This window comes from Mangifera indica, chromosome 4 (assembly GCF_011075055.1).
Source record: "Mangifera indica cultivar Alphonso chromosome 4, CATAS_Mindica_2.1, whole genome shotgun sequence".
NCBI lineage: Eukaryota > Viridiplantae > Streptophyta > Magnoliopsida > Sapindales > Anacardiaceae > Mangifera > Mangifera indica.
Genome location: NC_058140.1, coordinates 11,666,119 through 11,683,740, shown reverse-complemented (window position 1 = coordinate 11,683,740; position 17,622 = coordinate 11,666,119). Strand labels below are relative to the sequence as shown.

The following is a 17,622-nucleotide window of genomic DNA, read 5'->3' as shown; positions in this document are numbered from 1 at the left end:
GTATTGTTTTATTTTTAATTTTAAATTATTTAATTATATGATAATATGTTATTTTTTATAAAAAAATTATATATATTATTTGTATATATAATTTTACTAGTAAGTTTAAGCATCCCTGGCCCGAGCTCAAGATAAAAGCTTTTGGAAATGAGTCAAAAGAGTACAACTGAAGATGGGTAGATGATTGGTCCTTAATTTCTAAGCCAGCAATTTGTGGAATTCACAACTGTCATGGGCCATTGACGTAAATGTGTCCTGTTTCTTTCTGTTCTGTTTTGGGCAACTTTGCCATCAAAACGTTCTGGAGGGTAGCTAAAACAGTTCCATTGACGGGCCAAAGCACTCTCAATTATGCGCTACGCAAGCTCCATCTCATCTGCACGATGACTCCACATTCAACAAGATATCACAAAAATTATAGCGGCTAACTGAACCTTAGTGTAGGGTAACATAATCTTTTTGGCCAAAGGACTCTAGAAGAAGGTTTCATCTGAATTTTTAAAATCTAGACATCATTGATTAAAGAGGGTGGGCTTCGGATAGAAAAAAGATATTAAAGGAGAGTCATTATCTAGAGATAGAGAAAAAGGTTGTTGTTTGTTGAAAAATTGTTAGACAAATTTAAAACTTTAAAAGAAAAATATCACATTTTAAAATTTAATTATAGAAAAATTATTAATTTTTCAAAGAAAAAAGAGAAAAAATAAGATATAATTTTATTTATTTTAATGTTATTAATAAAATAATAATTTATTTTTAACTCTAATAAAAAATTATTAAATATGTAAAAATGAAATAAATCTTAGATGAGTATTTTAATTTTTAAAATCTCACATATATGTAACCAAACCTTTGGTGGGAAAAAGTCTTTGGCCAATTGTTTTTACCATAAATTATCAATCATGTCCATCTAAGTTACGTGGAACTTTCAATGTTTTCTTTTCTAGCAGACAGCTTGAGAGTAACCAGCGCCAGACCATCAAAGAAAGGTGAGAGGCCATTAATCGCCAATCTCTCTCTCTCTCTCTCTCCCTTCTGGGTACTGTTTGCTTTGAATAGAAATAAAGTACACATTTCGAAATCATCCACTCAAATATTAATATCTCAACCAAATATTGATATCTGGATTTGTATATATAAATTTATTTTATATTATCTTTCCAAGATGTAGTGGCACTGCCGTCCCTGAAGCGGGTTCTAATGCGAGCTGAGAGTCATGGCTGAGGTGGAATTATTAATTGTTGAATATGAAATCATTACAGGTAAATATAGTCCACGAGTGAAGCCATTAAGCACCAAAAACAGTTTTTGGACACAGTAATTGAGACATGAACTTGTCAAAAAAGGATCTATACCTCTTTCCATTACCCCAGCTTTAGTGATATCTATAGACAAAAATCATGACTTCATCTGACAAAATTCTACAACTCCATAATGAACTTGTACATTTATGAAAACTATGAGCAGGACAAGCATGCAAGATTACTGCTGTAATGGTGGTCCATATGAAATACAATTATGCTTTATTCTTAGATCAAAGGCTCACCTCTCCCCGCACGAATGACAAAACCAAGATTAAACTGGAATTCTTGCCTCAACCGCACTGAATACAAAAAACTTGACTTTCTAATCAATAACTGTATTCTGTCAGAAACACTGGTATGTTAGCTTCTATTGATCGATGATAACATTGGATGTTGCTATAGAAGCCGCCTCCTAAAGTTTCGGGTTGTGCCTTGGTAGGTACGAACCAGCAAACCTACACCTAACCCGATTCCCACACATATGCTGAGGCCAATGCCAACACCCACCCTCACACCAGCATTGAACCATGAGAGTTCCCCATCTTCACCATCAAGATATTCACCTTGTACATATTCAGTCCCCAGGTAGGGGCGGTAATAGTCTTCATTTTCTGGTTTGTGATTTGAGTACTCTGACATCTGCAAAATTATTAACACCATGAAAAGCAAGATTCTTGGTGAATAATAAGATACAGATTGAGCTGCAATATAGGGAAAAATCTTGAAATGAAAGCATAATTGATTCTTGACTGGCTTCTGTTCCTAAGCAAACATCAAATATATGTATTACAAATAACAACAGAATCATAGATAAGTTTGCTAAGTAAGGCTCACCCAGAAAGCAAAAGGTAAAAGGAAATTAGAGACAGAAGAAAATGTCATGCACCATAAGAAAGATAATATGAAGAGCGCACAAAGGACCCAGAAAAATATGCAAGTGGATTTGAAAGCACAACTTTTGAGGAGAGATGTATATTTGGAAGTATTTCTTTTACAATAAATCAAATTAACACACGTTATGGAAAGTGAATAAGAAGAGAAAAGGAAGCAATGTCCATAATCACCAGGATGGTGAAAATTAGTTAATATGGATCCTTCATAATCATACCAGAAAATACTGCTATAATAGTTAACAGTTCAATGTCCCATACAAGGCAATCTTGTCAGGCAAGATATACGGTAAATATACCAGGATTCTCTAAGAACTACTGACAACAATTCGGGGGTTAAGATCTTCATATCTTTTCTAATAATTACTATCCGTTGACCAAATTTTGGGTTCAAGTGAAAATCTAAAAAGAAACTAGATAATATATCGACATAGGATAAGGATACACATCCCGACCATATCCAAATTCAATAAAATAAAATTATGTGTATAAATAAATCTTATTAACTTATTTATACAATATAAGGTGATAATACGTAATTGAATAATGTGATTATTTACTTTTTTTATCACTTTAAAAACATTTAATCACATGTTATCACATCAAATTGTATAAATAAGTTTACAAGATTTGTTTGTACATATAGTATTACTCAATTCAATAACCGTTCAAACAAAAATCAGGGAGTCATTATGGCTTTTCTTCTCTTCTAGAGGAGAGAATCAACTTATGGATGTTTATTTACAAAATCAGTAGAGGCAAATGTGTAGCACACATAGGATTTGATCACATTTGTATACGGGGAAAAAAAATACTGGTTGCCATAGAAAAAGGGATCAATTATTCTTGCAACAAGAAAAAGATACAAGCCGATTAAGCTTCTTGGTTGTAGCAAAACATCAATAGGGTGTAAAAATGGATGAGTAATGTATGACAAATTGAGAGAAGAGTAAAACATCCTAAGCATTTAAAACTTGAGTTTCCTTCAACTTTAAAGATTAGACTTTGAAACCAACATGTACCTGCAAAGGAAGCACAGATGGATCATCTTTCTTGAATTCATATGCCTCGTACTCTGGTATGGAATCCAACATCCCCTTTCTTGTTTGCTTTTTCCGAGAACTAAGCTGCAAAGTCTTAGTTAAGATGATTGGAGTGCCAGAGAAGGACCCCGCAACATACACCTCAATTGTTGGTGAAGTAGGGTCTGACCCTGTAAATTGTCTAGCCTTCAGGAAACCAGTGCCTGAGGTCATGTCTGATTCACAATTCATGCTCCATCTCTGGTCATGGTTTCCTGGATCCCCAGTAAAACCATTACTGATACACAATTCTAAAACCCCAGATAGCACAAGAACGTCCTTATCAAAGACCTCAAACTTCACACTTCTTGTCATCCTAATACTATCAGTGCTCACAAATGTAACTTCTTCAGATCTCTTATCTAATCGATCCCTTCTGAGGAGTGTTGAAGCCCCATCAGAATAGATACTTGTTCTAATGCCATTTACTTCGAGAAGGGTGTTGGGATGCAGGGGAATATGATTTAGCGTGAGGCAATCAGGTGTTGAATCATCAATCTCACATTTGCTTATTCTAACATAGAAAACTCTTAAATTAAGCCAAGGTAGTGAGCCCTTAACACATTGCTGGTAAGGAGAGTGCTTTATAAAGTGGCCATTACTGGTTGGTCCCTTACCATCAGATGTCTCGTAAGAATTTTCCATTGCCCTCAGAGATTCAATTCTCTCCAGTGAAATGCTTCCAACTTGATTCAGTTGACAACTCAGAAAAAATTAGACAAGTGAGAGTCATGAGAACATAGAAAACCTGCAGCCATGTCAATAAAGTGAGATCAAACCTACTAAGTACATGTTATATAAACACTGAAGTATCAGCAAACAGCAGAAACTAGCAATCGAAGCCATACCCAGCCAGTCAACTACAGCAAAAGGATATGCTGCGAAAAAAACTGAAGAAAACCAACTGAAACTAAAAATAAATATTTTGAGGGACAGAACTCCAAGTGAGAAAGGGATATGGAGAAGGGGCAGAAACCTCAAAAGTCTCAAGCAGAATAAGAGAAACTATACATAAATCCCGTAGGAATTTAAATAAGAAACAAATAGCAATCATCTAATCGAGAAAGAACCCAACACCGAACCAGAAGAAGAAACAGGAGATAGAGTAGGGATAAGAAGATGGGAAAATACGGGAGAAAAATCCAAAGTGTTCAAGCTCAAGAGACACAGTTAAAAAAGAAAATTTTGGGATATCCAAAGCTGAGAAAAATGGTCACTGTCCAAACAACATAACCCTTCAGAAACCTAATTTTTTAATTCAAAATTTCGGAAATCCAAAGCTGAGCATCTTTCAGAAAACTTAATTAAACCAACAAACAACAACAACAGAACAATTGATGAGTTAAATACTTAATTTCATACCTGCAACACCCCATAAGAAAGCATATAAATTAGCCTAAAAAGTAAAGTCTTTGCTCAAATGACCGTTCACAGTGAAAATAATCCCCACAACCAAACATCACCAACAAGATTGCCGACCATACATGACAAATCATGCATGGCACAATTCATATAATCAGACAAAACACAAGTTGCGATTACGACATTAAAACGCACAAAAACCACAATTATATTTCTTTAATACAATAAAAACTCACCACAAAAATATCTCCAAGCCCCGCAATCTCTTTTTCTTCTTTCCCTCTTAGCGCCTCAAGATTTGTGGCCTCCACAAATCCAAAAAGAATCAAAATTTTAAGCCTCGAGTGAGTGGTGTCTCCTCTCCTCCAACAAAGAAAATTAAAGCTATAGCTTTTGATATAAATTTGCATCCCACTTCACAAATCCAAAACAAAATCAAAGAACAACCCAGATCATCAAATGTTGCAAACAATATTGGGTTGTCGTTAATTTCTTCTCATCGTACCTGAAAGCGGAACTCTCAAGGTCCGAGGTTTTGTAAAATTAAAACAATAAATAAATAAATAAAAGAAGTGGGGTCACTCTATATAAGATATTTTTGAGACCTTATCCAAGAAATAGCCAATGTATGGAAAATGATTTGCGAACTTTATACATGAAGCTGCGCTTAAACATGGCAGAGGGCTTGTTTATGGGGAGAGATAATTTGGTGCTCTATTTATGAAGCTTTCTTTTTCAACTGCATGATTTCTTTATTAATTGTTTAATTATTGTTGTTAATATAGTTTTCATTAAAATTTTTAAAAATGATTTTCAAATCTAACACGTAAAAATTTTATGGCGGATTAAGCGATTTTTTTTTGTGAAATTTCATAAAAAATGAAATAATTATTAATTGGTATATACAAAATTAAGTTCTCTAAGCACTCTCATAAGAGACAAATCTAAGAGTTTATTTGAAAATAATTAAGCCCAAGTATACCAATACTTGACTCAAGTTTGATTTGATGATATTCAAGGCAAAGTCCAAGCTCAAAACGGGTAAAGTGTGAAAGTTCTTGACTCTATCTCCAACACGAGCTTATAAAATAAGAATAATTTGAGTTTAACTAAAAGACTTATATTTAAATCTCATAACTCATCTATTATCGATTATCACATCTTATTTAAAATTAAAAAGTTAGATTTTCGGTACGTTTAATTATAATAATCTTTTATTTAAAAAATGAAAGATTACTATAAAAATAAATTACGTAGAAGATTACTTGATATAAATTATTATTATGTTTTATAAAATTTAGTATATAAAAATAATTATTATATTTGGTTTTATTTAATTAAAAATATCAAAATATTATTTTACTTAAATATTCTAAAGATTATTTGATATAACTATTATAAAATATTTATTAAAAATATAATATTTTTGCCATTAAAAAATAATAAAGATAGAATTATAAAGATAATTATCTTTTATGTTATCTATTATATCTAGACCTGGCCACGGGCCGGTTTGGCCCGTGAACCAGACCGAAACCGGCCTGGATGAAACCGAAACCGAAACCGGTAAACCCGAAATCGGACTGAACCGGAACCAAAACTGAATTTTGACAGTTCGGTTCTGATTTATCTAAATTGGAACCGTGAAACCGTCGATTCACACCGGTTTATGAACCGATATATAAACCGGCGATTTACTGTGCTGAATCGAAAATTTTTGAATTTTTAAAATTTATTTAAATAGCCAACGGTTCCCTGCGCAGGGAACCGTTGGCTTGCAACAGAAGAAGAAATTGCAGGTGACCCGGTCCCCTGCAAATTTTTCTAGAAAGTCCCCTGCAATTTTTTAAATTACAATGTACCCCCCTATTTTTAAATTTTTTCAAAAAAATTTTTTTCTATATATATACAAATTCAAATTTCATTCTCTCAAATTTCAATCTCTCTACTACTCTCACTCTCAATCCTTCAAACTCTCATTCTTATTCTTTTACTCTTAATACTCTCTCAATCTTTCAATTCAATCAAATTCTCTTAAATTTAATTAAATTCTTTCTTAATTTTTCATTAATTCAAATTTCTATTTTTATTATACAATTCATAATTAATTATAGAATTTATTTCTATAATTAATTTTATTTATTATTTTTGTATTATCTTTCCTAATTAATTATATAATTTATTTATATAATTAATTTTATTTACTTTTTTATTATCTTTTATAATTAATCAAATAATTTATTTATATAATTAATTTTATTTATTATCAAAAAATGACAAGTAGTCGAAATTCTTCCGGTAATAGGAGATTTGATCAATATTCACATATATCAAATGTGAATGAAAATCAATTTATAGACCCCAAGAAGATACGTAGGAAGCTTAATTGAAAAATTAAGTCAAAGTCTTTCTTTTAATTTTCAATTATTGTAATTAATAATTTAAAAATTAAATCAAGATCATGTATTAGAATTGACGGTTCAATATCAGTTTCAAACCGAAACCATCGGTTCTGAACCGGGACTATGAACCGGAACCGTCGGTTTCGAACCGTGGACGAACCGTCCTATTACGGTTTCGGTTCAGAGTCCTTATGTTTTCGAACAGTGAACCAATGGTTTCGAACCGAAACTGACGGTTCACGAACCGTGACCAGGTCTAATCATATCATTATTTGTTATAGAAAATTATAAATATTTTATTATTTAACAAACCAAATAAAATAATATTAATAATAAAAAATAGATTACTAGAATAATATTTAATTATTTTAAACCAAATACCCTGTAAGGATTTAAATGCAAGATTTAAAACTCTTTAGGGTTAATTGATAAATTAATCAAGCGAAGAGGTGAATTTGTGAACTTATTGAATCGATCAACAACAAATTTAAACTTGATTCGAGTACACCTTTGCTTGAAAAGTACATGTGGGCAAAAGGTAAACGATTTTAACTTGACAAACAAACCAAGCCACCATCTTCTATTAGCCATGAGGTTACCAAGTTTCTAATAACCAACCAAACTTAAAGCCCTTCCTGATATCAAAATTTTTTAAAATAAATTTAAATGAACAAAATAAATTTGCAGGATCATCACATATAATATAGAAAATCGAATTAAATAAATTTAAAGATTGCAAGCATATTTAATGCACACATTTTGGGTACATAAGTTTATACATACTTATATGTGTCACCACATAATTAAGTAATTTTGAATTAAAAATAAATTAATATTCAATTATGTGATAATACATATAAGTATATATATTTGTGTACTCGAAATAGGTACACACAGTATTGTTTTATTTTCTACTTATTAAATAGTAGTTGAATTATATTTATATAGGGTATGAAATAAATATATAAAATTGGCTTGAAATATATTTACAATAAATATAAAAAAACAATAATAAGGTAAATATAAAAAATAATTGGTGTAATTGCATTATATTTTCAATAACAATACAAATTTTCCTTACCAATTTGAGAACGTGAAAACATCATAATTTAATTGAATAAAATTGCAAGATCTTTGACGGGAGAGTTAAATTTATGTTTAAAGGAATAATTGAATTGAATTTATTTATTTTAAAAATATATATCTTAGACAATATATTGTATGATTTTTATAATATCTATTTCGAATAATAAATAATCTCTTATATAATGATGTTATTATATCAATTTAAAGGTGTTAACTTCAGTTTTTTAGAACATAATTGTCATTTTTTAATCCATGAAGGGGTATATTAAAATTATAAAAATTTCAGATATCCTTAAATTTTTTGAATTTTCAAAAGACCCTAAATAAATAAATTAATATCTTTAATATTTTTAAAAATTATATTTCATTTCAGACGTATAGACCTAGCTACAGTTCATGAACCAACGGTTTCAAAAGTTCAAAAAAATAAGGACCCTGAACCAAAACCGTAATAGGACGATTTGTAATCGATTCGAAATTGAAGGTTTTGGTTCATGACCCTAGTTCGGAATCGACGGTTTCGGTTCGAAACCGATATTGAACCGTCAATTCTAATATATGATCTTCATTTTATTTTAAAATTATTAATTACAATAATTGAAAATTAAAAGAAAGACTTGGACTTAATTTTTCAATTAAGCTTCCTATGTATCTTCTTGAGGTTTAGAAGAATCAAAATCTATATAGACCAAATCTCTTATTACTAGAAGAATTTTCACTACTTGCCATTTTTTGATAATAAATAAAATTAATTATATAAATAAATTATATGATTAATTTTGAAAGATAAAAAAAAAAAAATTATAGAAATAAATTTTATAATTAATTATGAATTGTATAATAGAAATAGAAATTGGAATTAATAAAAAATAAAGAAAGAATTTAATTAGATTTGAGATAATTTGATTGAAAGATTGAAAGAGTATTAAAAATTGAAAGATTAAAAGAGTATTAAGAATTGAAAGAATGAGAATGAAAGTTTGAAGGATTGAGTAAGAGAGTTGAAAGATTGAAATTTGAGTGGGTATACATATTTTTTTTTTAAAAATAGAGGTTGAAAATGAGATTAAGAACTTTTGCAGGGGATCGTTGGTCCCTTGCAAAAGTTCTAAAAATTGTAGGGGACCATTGTCCCCTGCACTTGCAGTGAACCAACGGTTCCTTGCGCAAGGAACCGTTGGTTCCTTTAATAAATTTTAAAAAATAAAAAAAATTTAAAATTTCTGGTTCAGCATAGTAAACCACTAGTTTACATGTCGGTTCATAAATCGAATGTGAACCGATGGTTTTACGATTCAAAATTAGGTAAATCTAAACCGAACCGCCAAAATCCGATTTCAATTTCTGTTCAGTTCGGTTTCGGGTTTACCAATTTCGATTCCGATTTTATCCGAGCCAATTTCGATCCAGTTCACGGGTCAAACAGGCCCATGGCTAGGTCTACAGACGTATAATTATATATGATTGTCACCTTTATATATACATGTACTAATAATTTTTTTTATAATTTTAATAAAAAAAATATAAATTAGAGATACAAAACTTATTTAATAAAATTTTGAAGATGAAATGTTTATTAGCTTGGGGATTTTTTTTAATTTTGATTTTTCTGACCATTATATGAAAATTCTAAAACATGAGAAAATGAGCAACCAAATATAAGGCTCCACTGTAAAAAAAAAAAAAAAAGGTTCAAACCTTTAAAATTATAATTTAATTTGGTCTGATTTGACTTCTTAAATTTTTTTAAATAGTTTTTAATTTAAGTTACAATTTAAATCATTTTCAAATTAAACCAAATCGTAAATTATATTTATACATATAATTATATTTGACAATTTTTTAATAAATAATTAAATATACAACTTATTTTTTTATTTTTATTATATCATTTTTTTACTATATTATATATATATATTTTAAATTTATTTAACATATTTATATTATGTTATAAAAATTATAATTTAATTAATTTTAATAAATAATATATATTTAAAAACAATTAATTACAATAGATTTAAATCATAATCTAAATTAAATCAAATCTTATTTTTTCAATTTAATTTATTTTGATTTGAAACATAAAATTATTTAAAAAATTTCTAATCCATTTATTTTAGTTTAGATAAAATAAACTCTGAAATCATGCACACTCTTATATAAAAGGGCATTAGACAATGGACTCTGGCAGATCCTAACAGGTGAATGGCCATGCACAATAATGATGATGGTTGAAATATCTAATATATTTTTAATCAAACAAGAATTAAATAAACAATCATCAATCAGTCACCAATAATCAATCAAGAATCAAGATCACCAATCAAGCAAACAATCATAATTCAGTATCAAAAAATCAAACAATCACTTTTAAAAAATCAAACCCAATCAAACTAACAATAAATTATTAATCAATCAATTCAATAAATTAAAAAATCAATCACAAAAATTAGATAATCAAAAAATTAATTTTTTGATTTTTTTCCTTTTTGTATCGCATTGTATACTAATATAAATACTAATCCTTTATATATGAATTTATACATAAGAAATATAATCATTTTATATTTTTCATAGTATCAGAGCCACCCAAAGTGGTTTGAATATTTCCTCTGATTCAATAGTTATTGAGTTCATAAATTTTTTTTTTTTTTAATCATACCTCAAGTGCAAATTGATGTATCTCAACCTCTTTCCATAATTATAAACAACATCAACTACAATCATTAGGGCTAATCTATGCATAACTTTCTTAAAGGTTGTATGATGTGGAGATATGTCACTAGCGAAATGCATAAACCTGAAAAGAAGCATAACGAATCCCAAGAAGAGTTTGAGACTTGACTTGAACAATAGGATTACAATAATTTTAAGAGTATATTTTGGATTTCAAATACTTCAATAGCATCCATTAACATTCTTTTCGATCGATTCAAAGGAGCTAAAGATCTTTAGAATTTTCTCGCTTAACGATTTTCATTTAGTGATCTTGTTCACACATATCAAGTTCAAGTCAAATTTAATGATTTGATGCAACAAATTGGTGAGTCAATTATTAACTGTCATCCTAAATTGTCTACTTTGTGAGACCAGTTAAGTTTGTCTGAGGCTAAATGGATACATGATGATGATGTTGAATTCTATATCCAATATTGTGATAAACAACAATTAAATCAGTTTCTTATGACTCTTCATGAAGATTTTGAATTAGTTTGTGCCTCACTATTACATTATCATCATTTACTGACACTAGATTAGGGATGACAATTTGGGCCCGACTTTAGGGGCCCCGACCCTCCCCGACCCTAACGGGGAGGGGATTCCCCGATAAAAACGGGAAAAGGGACGGGGATGAGGATAAAAAAAATCCCCGTAATCGGGGACGGGTCGGGGACGGGGATACATGTGTCCCCGCCCCTCCCCTCCCCATCCCCTCCCCTCCCCATCCCCTCCCCACCCCCTAAATCTAATATATTAATATAATAATTTATAAACTATTAAGTTTTAGAAAATTTTATATTATGATTTATTAAAATTATAACTTTAATTTTATTAATTTTTGAATTATCAATTATTAGTTTTTACTAATTTCTAAACTATTGATATAATATATTAAAAAAACCTAGAATTTCATTATCATAAAATGTAAATGCACCAAATTAATTTTATTTCAACTTCAAAACTTAGTTAGTCAATCCACTAGGTTTTACACACAAAAAATAATAAATTATAAACTTAATAAAATCAATTGAAATGAATGAAAAGTGTTAAATTTAATGTTATTATAAAATTACCCAAAATCACATACATGAAGAGCTGCTAATGAAGAGATTGATTATTGCATATTGTTAGATTTTATAAAAACTTTATATTTGAACTAAAATAACAAAGAATATTTTATAACTCTTGTAGCAAATGATAGTTTGGAAAAATATGATTTATTTTATTTATTGAAATATATAAAAAAATTAAAATTTATATTTATGGGTATGGGGAGGGGATTTTTCCCCACGGGGACGGGGCGGGGATGGGGAGGGGATTTTTCCCCACGGGGACGGGGCGGGGATGGGGAGGGGATTTTTCCCCGTGGGGACGGGGAGGGGATGGGGAGGGGATGGGGATTATTTTTTATCCCCGCAACGGGGACGGGGCGGGGACGGGGATTGATATCCCCTACGGGGACGGGGACGGGGATTGATATCCCCTCCCCGCCCCTCCCCATTGCCATCCCTACACTAGATATAACTATAACAGAATTAATCTTTGAAGAAACACGCATGCAAACTCGAAAACTCTGTCTCTCAGATACAGTTCTTGCTACTCCCTCACAATGTACAAAACTTGCATCTAACTCTCCAAAATATTGCTCTTATTGTCATTGCAATAGACAAATATACAGCGAATGTCGTTCCAAAGATAAGAGAAACTTCAATTCAAGAAAAGGGAATCAACAACGTAATCTAAATTGGAGTTTTCATCTCGGCTCTGTTGCTGCTGTTATTGAAGATAATGCACCAAAGCCTACCTTTGGTACATCCTAAGGTTGGATTCGAACCAAGTTCGTTCAAACTCGAGCTTGAGCTTGAAATCAGCCAACCCCAAACGAGCTTGAGCTCTATTCGTCAAGTTCATAAACTAAAAATTTTAATACAAAACAACGTTGTTATGACTAATATGTATTAAAATAATGTCATTTTAATAACGAATTAGTTAAAGTTTAAACTCAATCGAGCTCAAACTTATTTGCAGTAAGCTCGATGAGCCCAAACTCGAGCTTGAACTCAATTATTGTAAATCAAATCGAGCTTGAACTCAATTACTACAAATCAAGTCGAGCTCAAGCTCGACTCAACTCGAATCCAACCCTAGCATATGCACTCTATCAAAGGCTGACATTACGACACTTATCACTCAACCTCTCACTTGAATTGGTATTAGTTCTTCTACTTCTACTTCTGTTTTTGCATTTTTTGTCACCATAGGTAATACCTTCTCGTATCTTGATTATATTTGTTGTAATCATATGACTCCTTCCTCATCATCATTTTCATTTAAGACCCCAACCAATAATATTCTTAATATTCAAACTGCTAATAGATCTATAATGCAAGTTAACCATATAAGATTTATCTCTATTACACATTTTTTTGTTCCAGATACATACTTTGTCCCTAAACTTTCCTTAAATCTTCTATCTGTTGGTCAGTTATGTGAACTTGGATTAAAATTATATTTCTCTAATAATGGTTATATTGTGTAGGATCCACAGACGGACACGACGATTGGAAAAAGTCGTAAAGTAGGGCGATTATTTAAGCACATATCGCTTCATGTTCCTATGACTAATGTTGTTGTGTCTACCCAGTCTAATGTGTCTTTGAGTCTTTGACATTCTTGATTAGGGCATGTCTCTAAGTCTCGTCTCAAAACATTGTTTTCATTAGAATTATTATGATATGTTATTCATGAAGATTTTGAGTGTAAGTCTTGTCAACTTGATAAATATCTTAATTTGTCTTTCAATAAAAGTGATTTTATTGCTTCTTCACCCTTTGATCTTGTATACTCTGATATTTAGGGTCCTGCACCTATTACAACTATGAGAGGTTCAAAATATTATGTTCTATTTATGTATAATTACTCACGATTTACTTGGATTTATCTTTTACAAAATCGTTCTCACCTATTTGATGTCTATAAGGAGTTTGCCAACATGCTCAAAACTCAATTTTCTAGAAATATAAAAATTTTTTGCTCCAATAATGCCATGGAATACATGGACACTTAATTACTCACTCTTTTAAAAGATCATGACACTCTACCCCAATACTCTTGTTTGGGTATATCCTAATAAAATGGTTGAACAGAGTGAAAACATAGATATATTCTAAAAACTGTTCATGCTCTTCTTATTGCTTCATATGTTCCAAAACATTTTTGGGGAGATGTAGCATTCACTGTTGTGTATACCATCAACCGTTTGTCTTCATCTATCCTCGACAATCGAACTCCTTATGAGCGTCTTTTTGGTAATCCTCCACATTATACATTATTTCATTCTTTGGTTGTGCATGTTTTGTTCATCTCCATCCTCATGAAAGAACGAAACTTAAACTTCGGTCTAAATTATGTTGTTTTCTTAAATATATTCTTAAATAGAAAGGGTATAGGTTTATCTCTAGAACTATTTTCAAATTCTATTACAAATACCTTAAATAATCCTACTCCGCGACCTTCCGATACATTTGAACAATCTGTTGAATCCTCACAACAAGATCCTTCTCCCAAGTTCAAAGATCATCTGCATTCTACTAGGGTAAGACAACCTTTTTCCCATCTTCATGATTATCATTGTTATGCTACCATCTCCTCTCTACATGAACCTTGCACTTTTCATGAGGCTTCCTCTAATCCTTTGTGACAGCGCACTATGACAAAAGAACTTAATGCTCTCATTAAGACTCAAACATAGAGGCCTATTGATTTGCCTAATGGAAAGTCCCTTATAGATTGCAAATGGGTTTACAAGATCAAAACTCACTCTGATGGCTCTTTTGAAAGATATAAGCCTTATTTGGTAACCAAAGGTTTTACCTAAGAGTACAACATTGATTATGGGAAGACATTTGCACTCGTTGCTCGACTCAATTCTGTTCAAACTCTCTTAGCAATTACAGTTATAGTTGCCAAACATTGATATCTATCTCAAATGGATATCAAAAATGTATTTCTTAATGGAGATCTTACAGAAGAAATTTACATAAAGCCTCTCTTAGGGTATGATCACCCTCCTAATAAAGTTTGCAAGTTGCAAAAACCCTTATATGGACTAAAACAGACTTTACATGCATGGTTTTCAAAATTTAACAGTACTATTGGACAAATGGGTTTTTCTTTTAGTTCTCATGATTATACTTTATTTGTTCGCAACTTTGCCTTCAGTATGTTGATGATATGATTATTATTAGCAATGATCTTACAAGAATCTATAATCTTAAGATTTTCTTAAGTCAGCAATTTAAAATGAAAGATCTTGAATCTCTCAGTTATTTCTTAGGACTTGAAGAATCTTCAAATTCTGATGGGTGTCATTTTACACAAGCTAAGTATGCCTCTACTATTCTTTATAGAGTCAGATTGACTGATGTTAAAACAATTAATATGCGTTTAGAAACAAATGTAAAGTTGTGTGCTACGGATGGTGAACCATTACGAGATCCAACTCTCTATTGTAAGCTAGTTGGAAGCTTAGTTTATCTTATAGTAACTCATCATAATATTGCATATGTTATTTATCTTATTAGCCAATTCATCAACTCCTACATCTACTCATTATGCTGCAATGCTTCGTATCTTATGATACATCAAAGGCACTTTGTTCCATGACTTACATTTCTCCTCCTTATCATCATTAGCATTGTGAGTTTATTCTAATATTAATTTGGTTAGTGATCCAACTGATAAACGTTCCATTATGGGATATTGTTTTTTTCTTAGGGATTCTATGGTTTCTTGGTGCAATAAGAAGCAGCATGTCGTTTTTTGATCTAGTACCAAGGCAAAATATTGAGCTCATGCTAACACTACCTCTGAACTTCTTTGGTTAGGTGATTATTGCACAATATAGACATACCTCAGACATCTGCCACTCTTTTTTATTGTGACAATCAGAGTGCTATCCAAATAACTCAATGATTTTTTTCATGAATGTATAAAACATATTGAGATAGATTATCACTTTGTTCGACAACATTTGCTTCAAGACATTCTACGTCTTCATCCAATTTCTTACACTAATAAACTTGCTGATATTTTTACTAAGTCTCATCCTCTTAGACAATTTTTTAATTTCGTTAGCAAACTCAACTCAAAATGACATATGTTTCGCCTCCTTGAGTTTGAGGAGGGGTGTTGAAGATATCTAATATATCATCAATCAAGCAAATAATCATTAATCAATCATCAATAATCAATCAAACATGAATCAAGATCATCAATCAATCATCAATCATCAATCAAACAAACAATCATCAATCAAGATCAAGAAATCAAACAATCCCACCAATCAAGTCAATAATCAATCATAATCAATCACAAAGATTAGACAATCAAGAAATTAATTTTTTGATTTTTTTCTTTTTTGTATTCCATTGTATACCAATATAAATACTAGTCTTTTGTATATAAATTTACACATAAGAAATACAATTCTTTTATATTTTTCAATGGTCATCATTATCAAATCTCCTATGCATAACTTTATCAAATATACATACATACATAGATGAGCCAATGTGTTGCAAATGCTTGGACGGTCCTCTTACTGGTAAATATATTTGTACTTTAACACAATGAATAATAAAACCTAAATCACAGAGTTTTACCACAAAACCTATGCTTTTGCAACTGACAAACGGTTCTCTAGAAAGTCACTTCACCAATGAATGCAATATGAAGCTTTAACTCTGTGCAAGCTTTATCCAGTGTCAGCTAATATGAGGCATCAAAGAATAAAACACTATCCAAGAAAACCTAAACTCTCCAAAAAAGACTTCAGAGAGTTACAGGCTTCAAGATTAATCTCACTTCATAGACAAAACTTTTGATGTTCAAAATAAATTTTAACAGAAGAAACATTCCTACATATAATTTTTTTATTGTTTATTAATGCATTACCTGATGATAATGTGGTAAGAAATAAAACAGGTTGCAGCAGAACTAAAAGAGTGTGACTAAAGGCCCACAAACCAGGATAAAAAATAACGGCTTTCTAGCTAACGAAAACAGAGGATATACCATCAACAACTACAATAGTATATGGTCTTGATGCCACAAGATAGGTTACAAAAGCATTTTCCATGAATGAGATGAAGAGTCAAAATATTTAAGGAACCAGCATAGGTAGAAGAAAAACCGCAAACACAGGCCAATTATGTTTGGAAAGACCAAAGCCTCTGTCACTGAGGAACTGCATAGTCCAGGAAATGGAAATAAAGAAATGTTGAAGATAGTCAGAAAACAGCTAACTCAACTAGAAAGAAAAGAAAATTTTGTTGAGTAAACAAGTGGTGAAGAAAGCAAATCATTGAAGCAAGATTATTTAATTAGGAACATTATGAGGCAAAAATATGAACAAGGGCATGTGGTAAACTTGGCTAGAGTCCTGGCTAAAGAGCATTGCCACACTTGGTGAGTGACAACAACTTGAATTAAGGACACTGATTGCCAGAGTAAATAATAATCCCATGGATCAGGAAGCTTTACTATGTGTGAGACCTGGCAAGTCAAACACAGTATAGTCACAAAAGGTGTTCTAAGCCAGAAAATGCCTTGTCAATGTACAAGGTGTACCTTCAATACCATTCTATGAAACATCCAGAAAGCAAGGAGTTCAGTACTTTCAGACAAACATAAAATTATTTCATTCGATCATGGTGAAAGCGAATCCATAAAGATTGGCTATATGAAAACTGAAACATACCATATCCCCTTACAC

At 31.1% G+C, this 17,622-nt stretch overlaps 1 protein-coding gene across 3 annotated transcripts; it reads right to left on the bottom strand.

Annotated features, from left to right (window-relative positions):
* Nucleotides 1–1,334: 1,334 nt before the first annotated feature.
* Nucleotides 1,335–5,334, bottom strand: LOC123214509 (uncharacterized protein At1g01500-like). 3 transcript variants are annotated; one of them, XM_044634314.1, is made up of 3 exons: nt 4,875–5,334; nt 3,217–4,024; nt 1,335–1,943 (listed from the first exon to the last, which is right to left on the bottom strand). In XM_044634314.1, exons 2-3 carry the CDS (start codon nt 3,919–3,921, stop codon nt 1,701–1,703), a joined length of 948 nt encoding a protein of 315 aa, XP_044490249.1. In that variant the 5' UTR covers nt 3,922–4,024; nt 4,875–5,334; the 3' UTR covers nt 1,335–1,700. The 3 variants fall into 3 exon arrangements, with proteins under 3 accessions (XP_044490249.1, XP_044490250.1, XP_044490252.1); XM_044634315.1 differs by lacking the exon at nt 4,875–5,334 and adding an exon at nt 4,639–4,783; XM_044634317.1 differs by lacking the exon at nt 4,875–5,334 and adding an exon at nt 4,125–4,599.
* Between the last annotated feature and the right edge of the window lie 12,288 nt (nt 5,335–17,622).

Bases quoted from the DNA above. Each gene is read 5' to 3' on its own strand.
- LOC123214509 (XM_044634314.1), bottom strand. From the start codon at position 3,921: ATGGAAAATTCTTACGAGACATCTGATGGTAAGGGACCAACCAGTAAT. The intron at 1,944-3,216 runs GTACATGTTGGT...ATAATTTTGCAG, and splicing joins CATCTGTGCTTCCTTTGCAG to ATGTCAGAGTACTCAAATCA.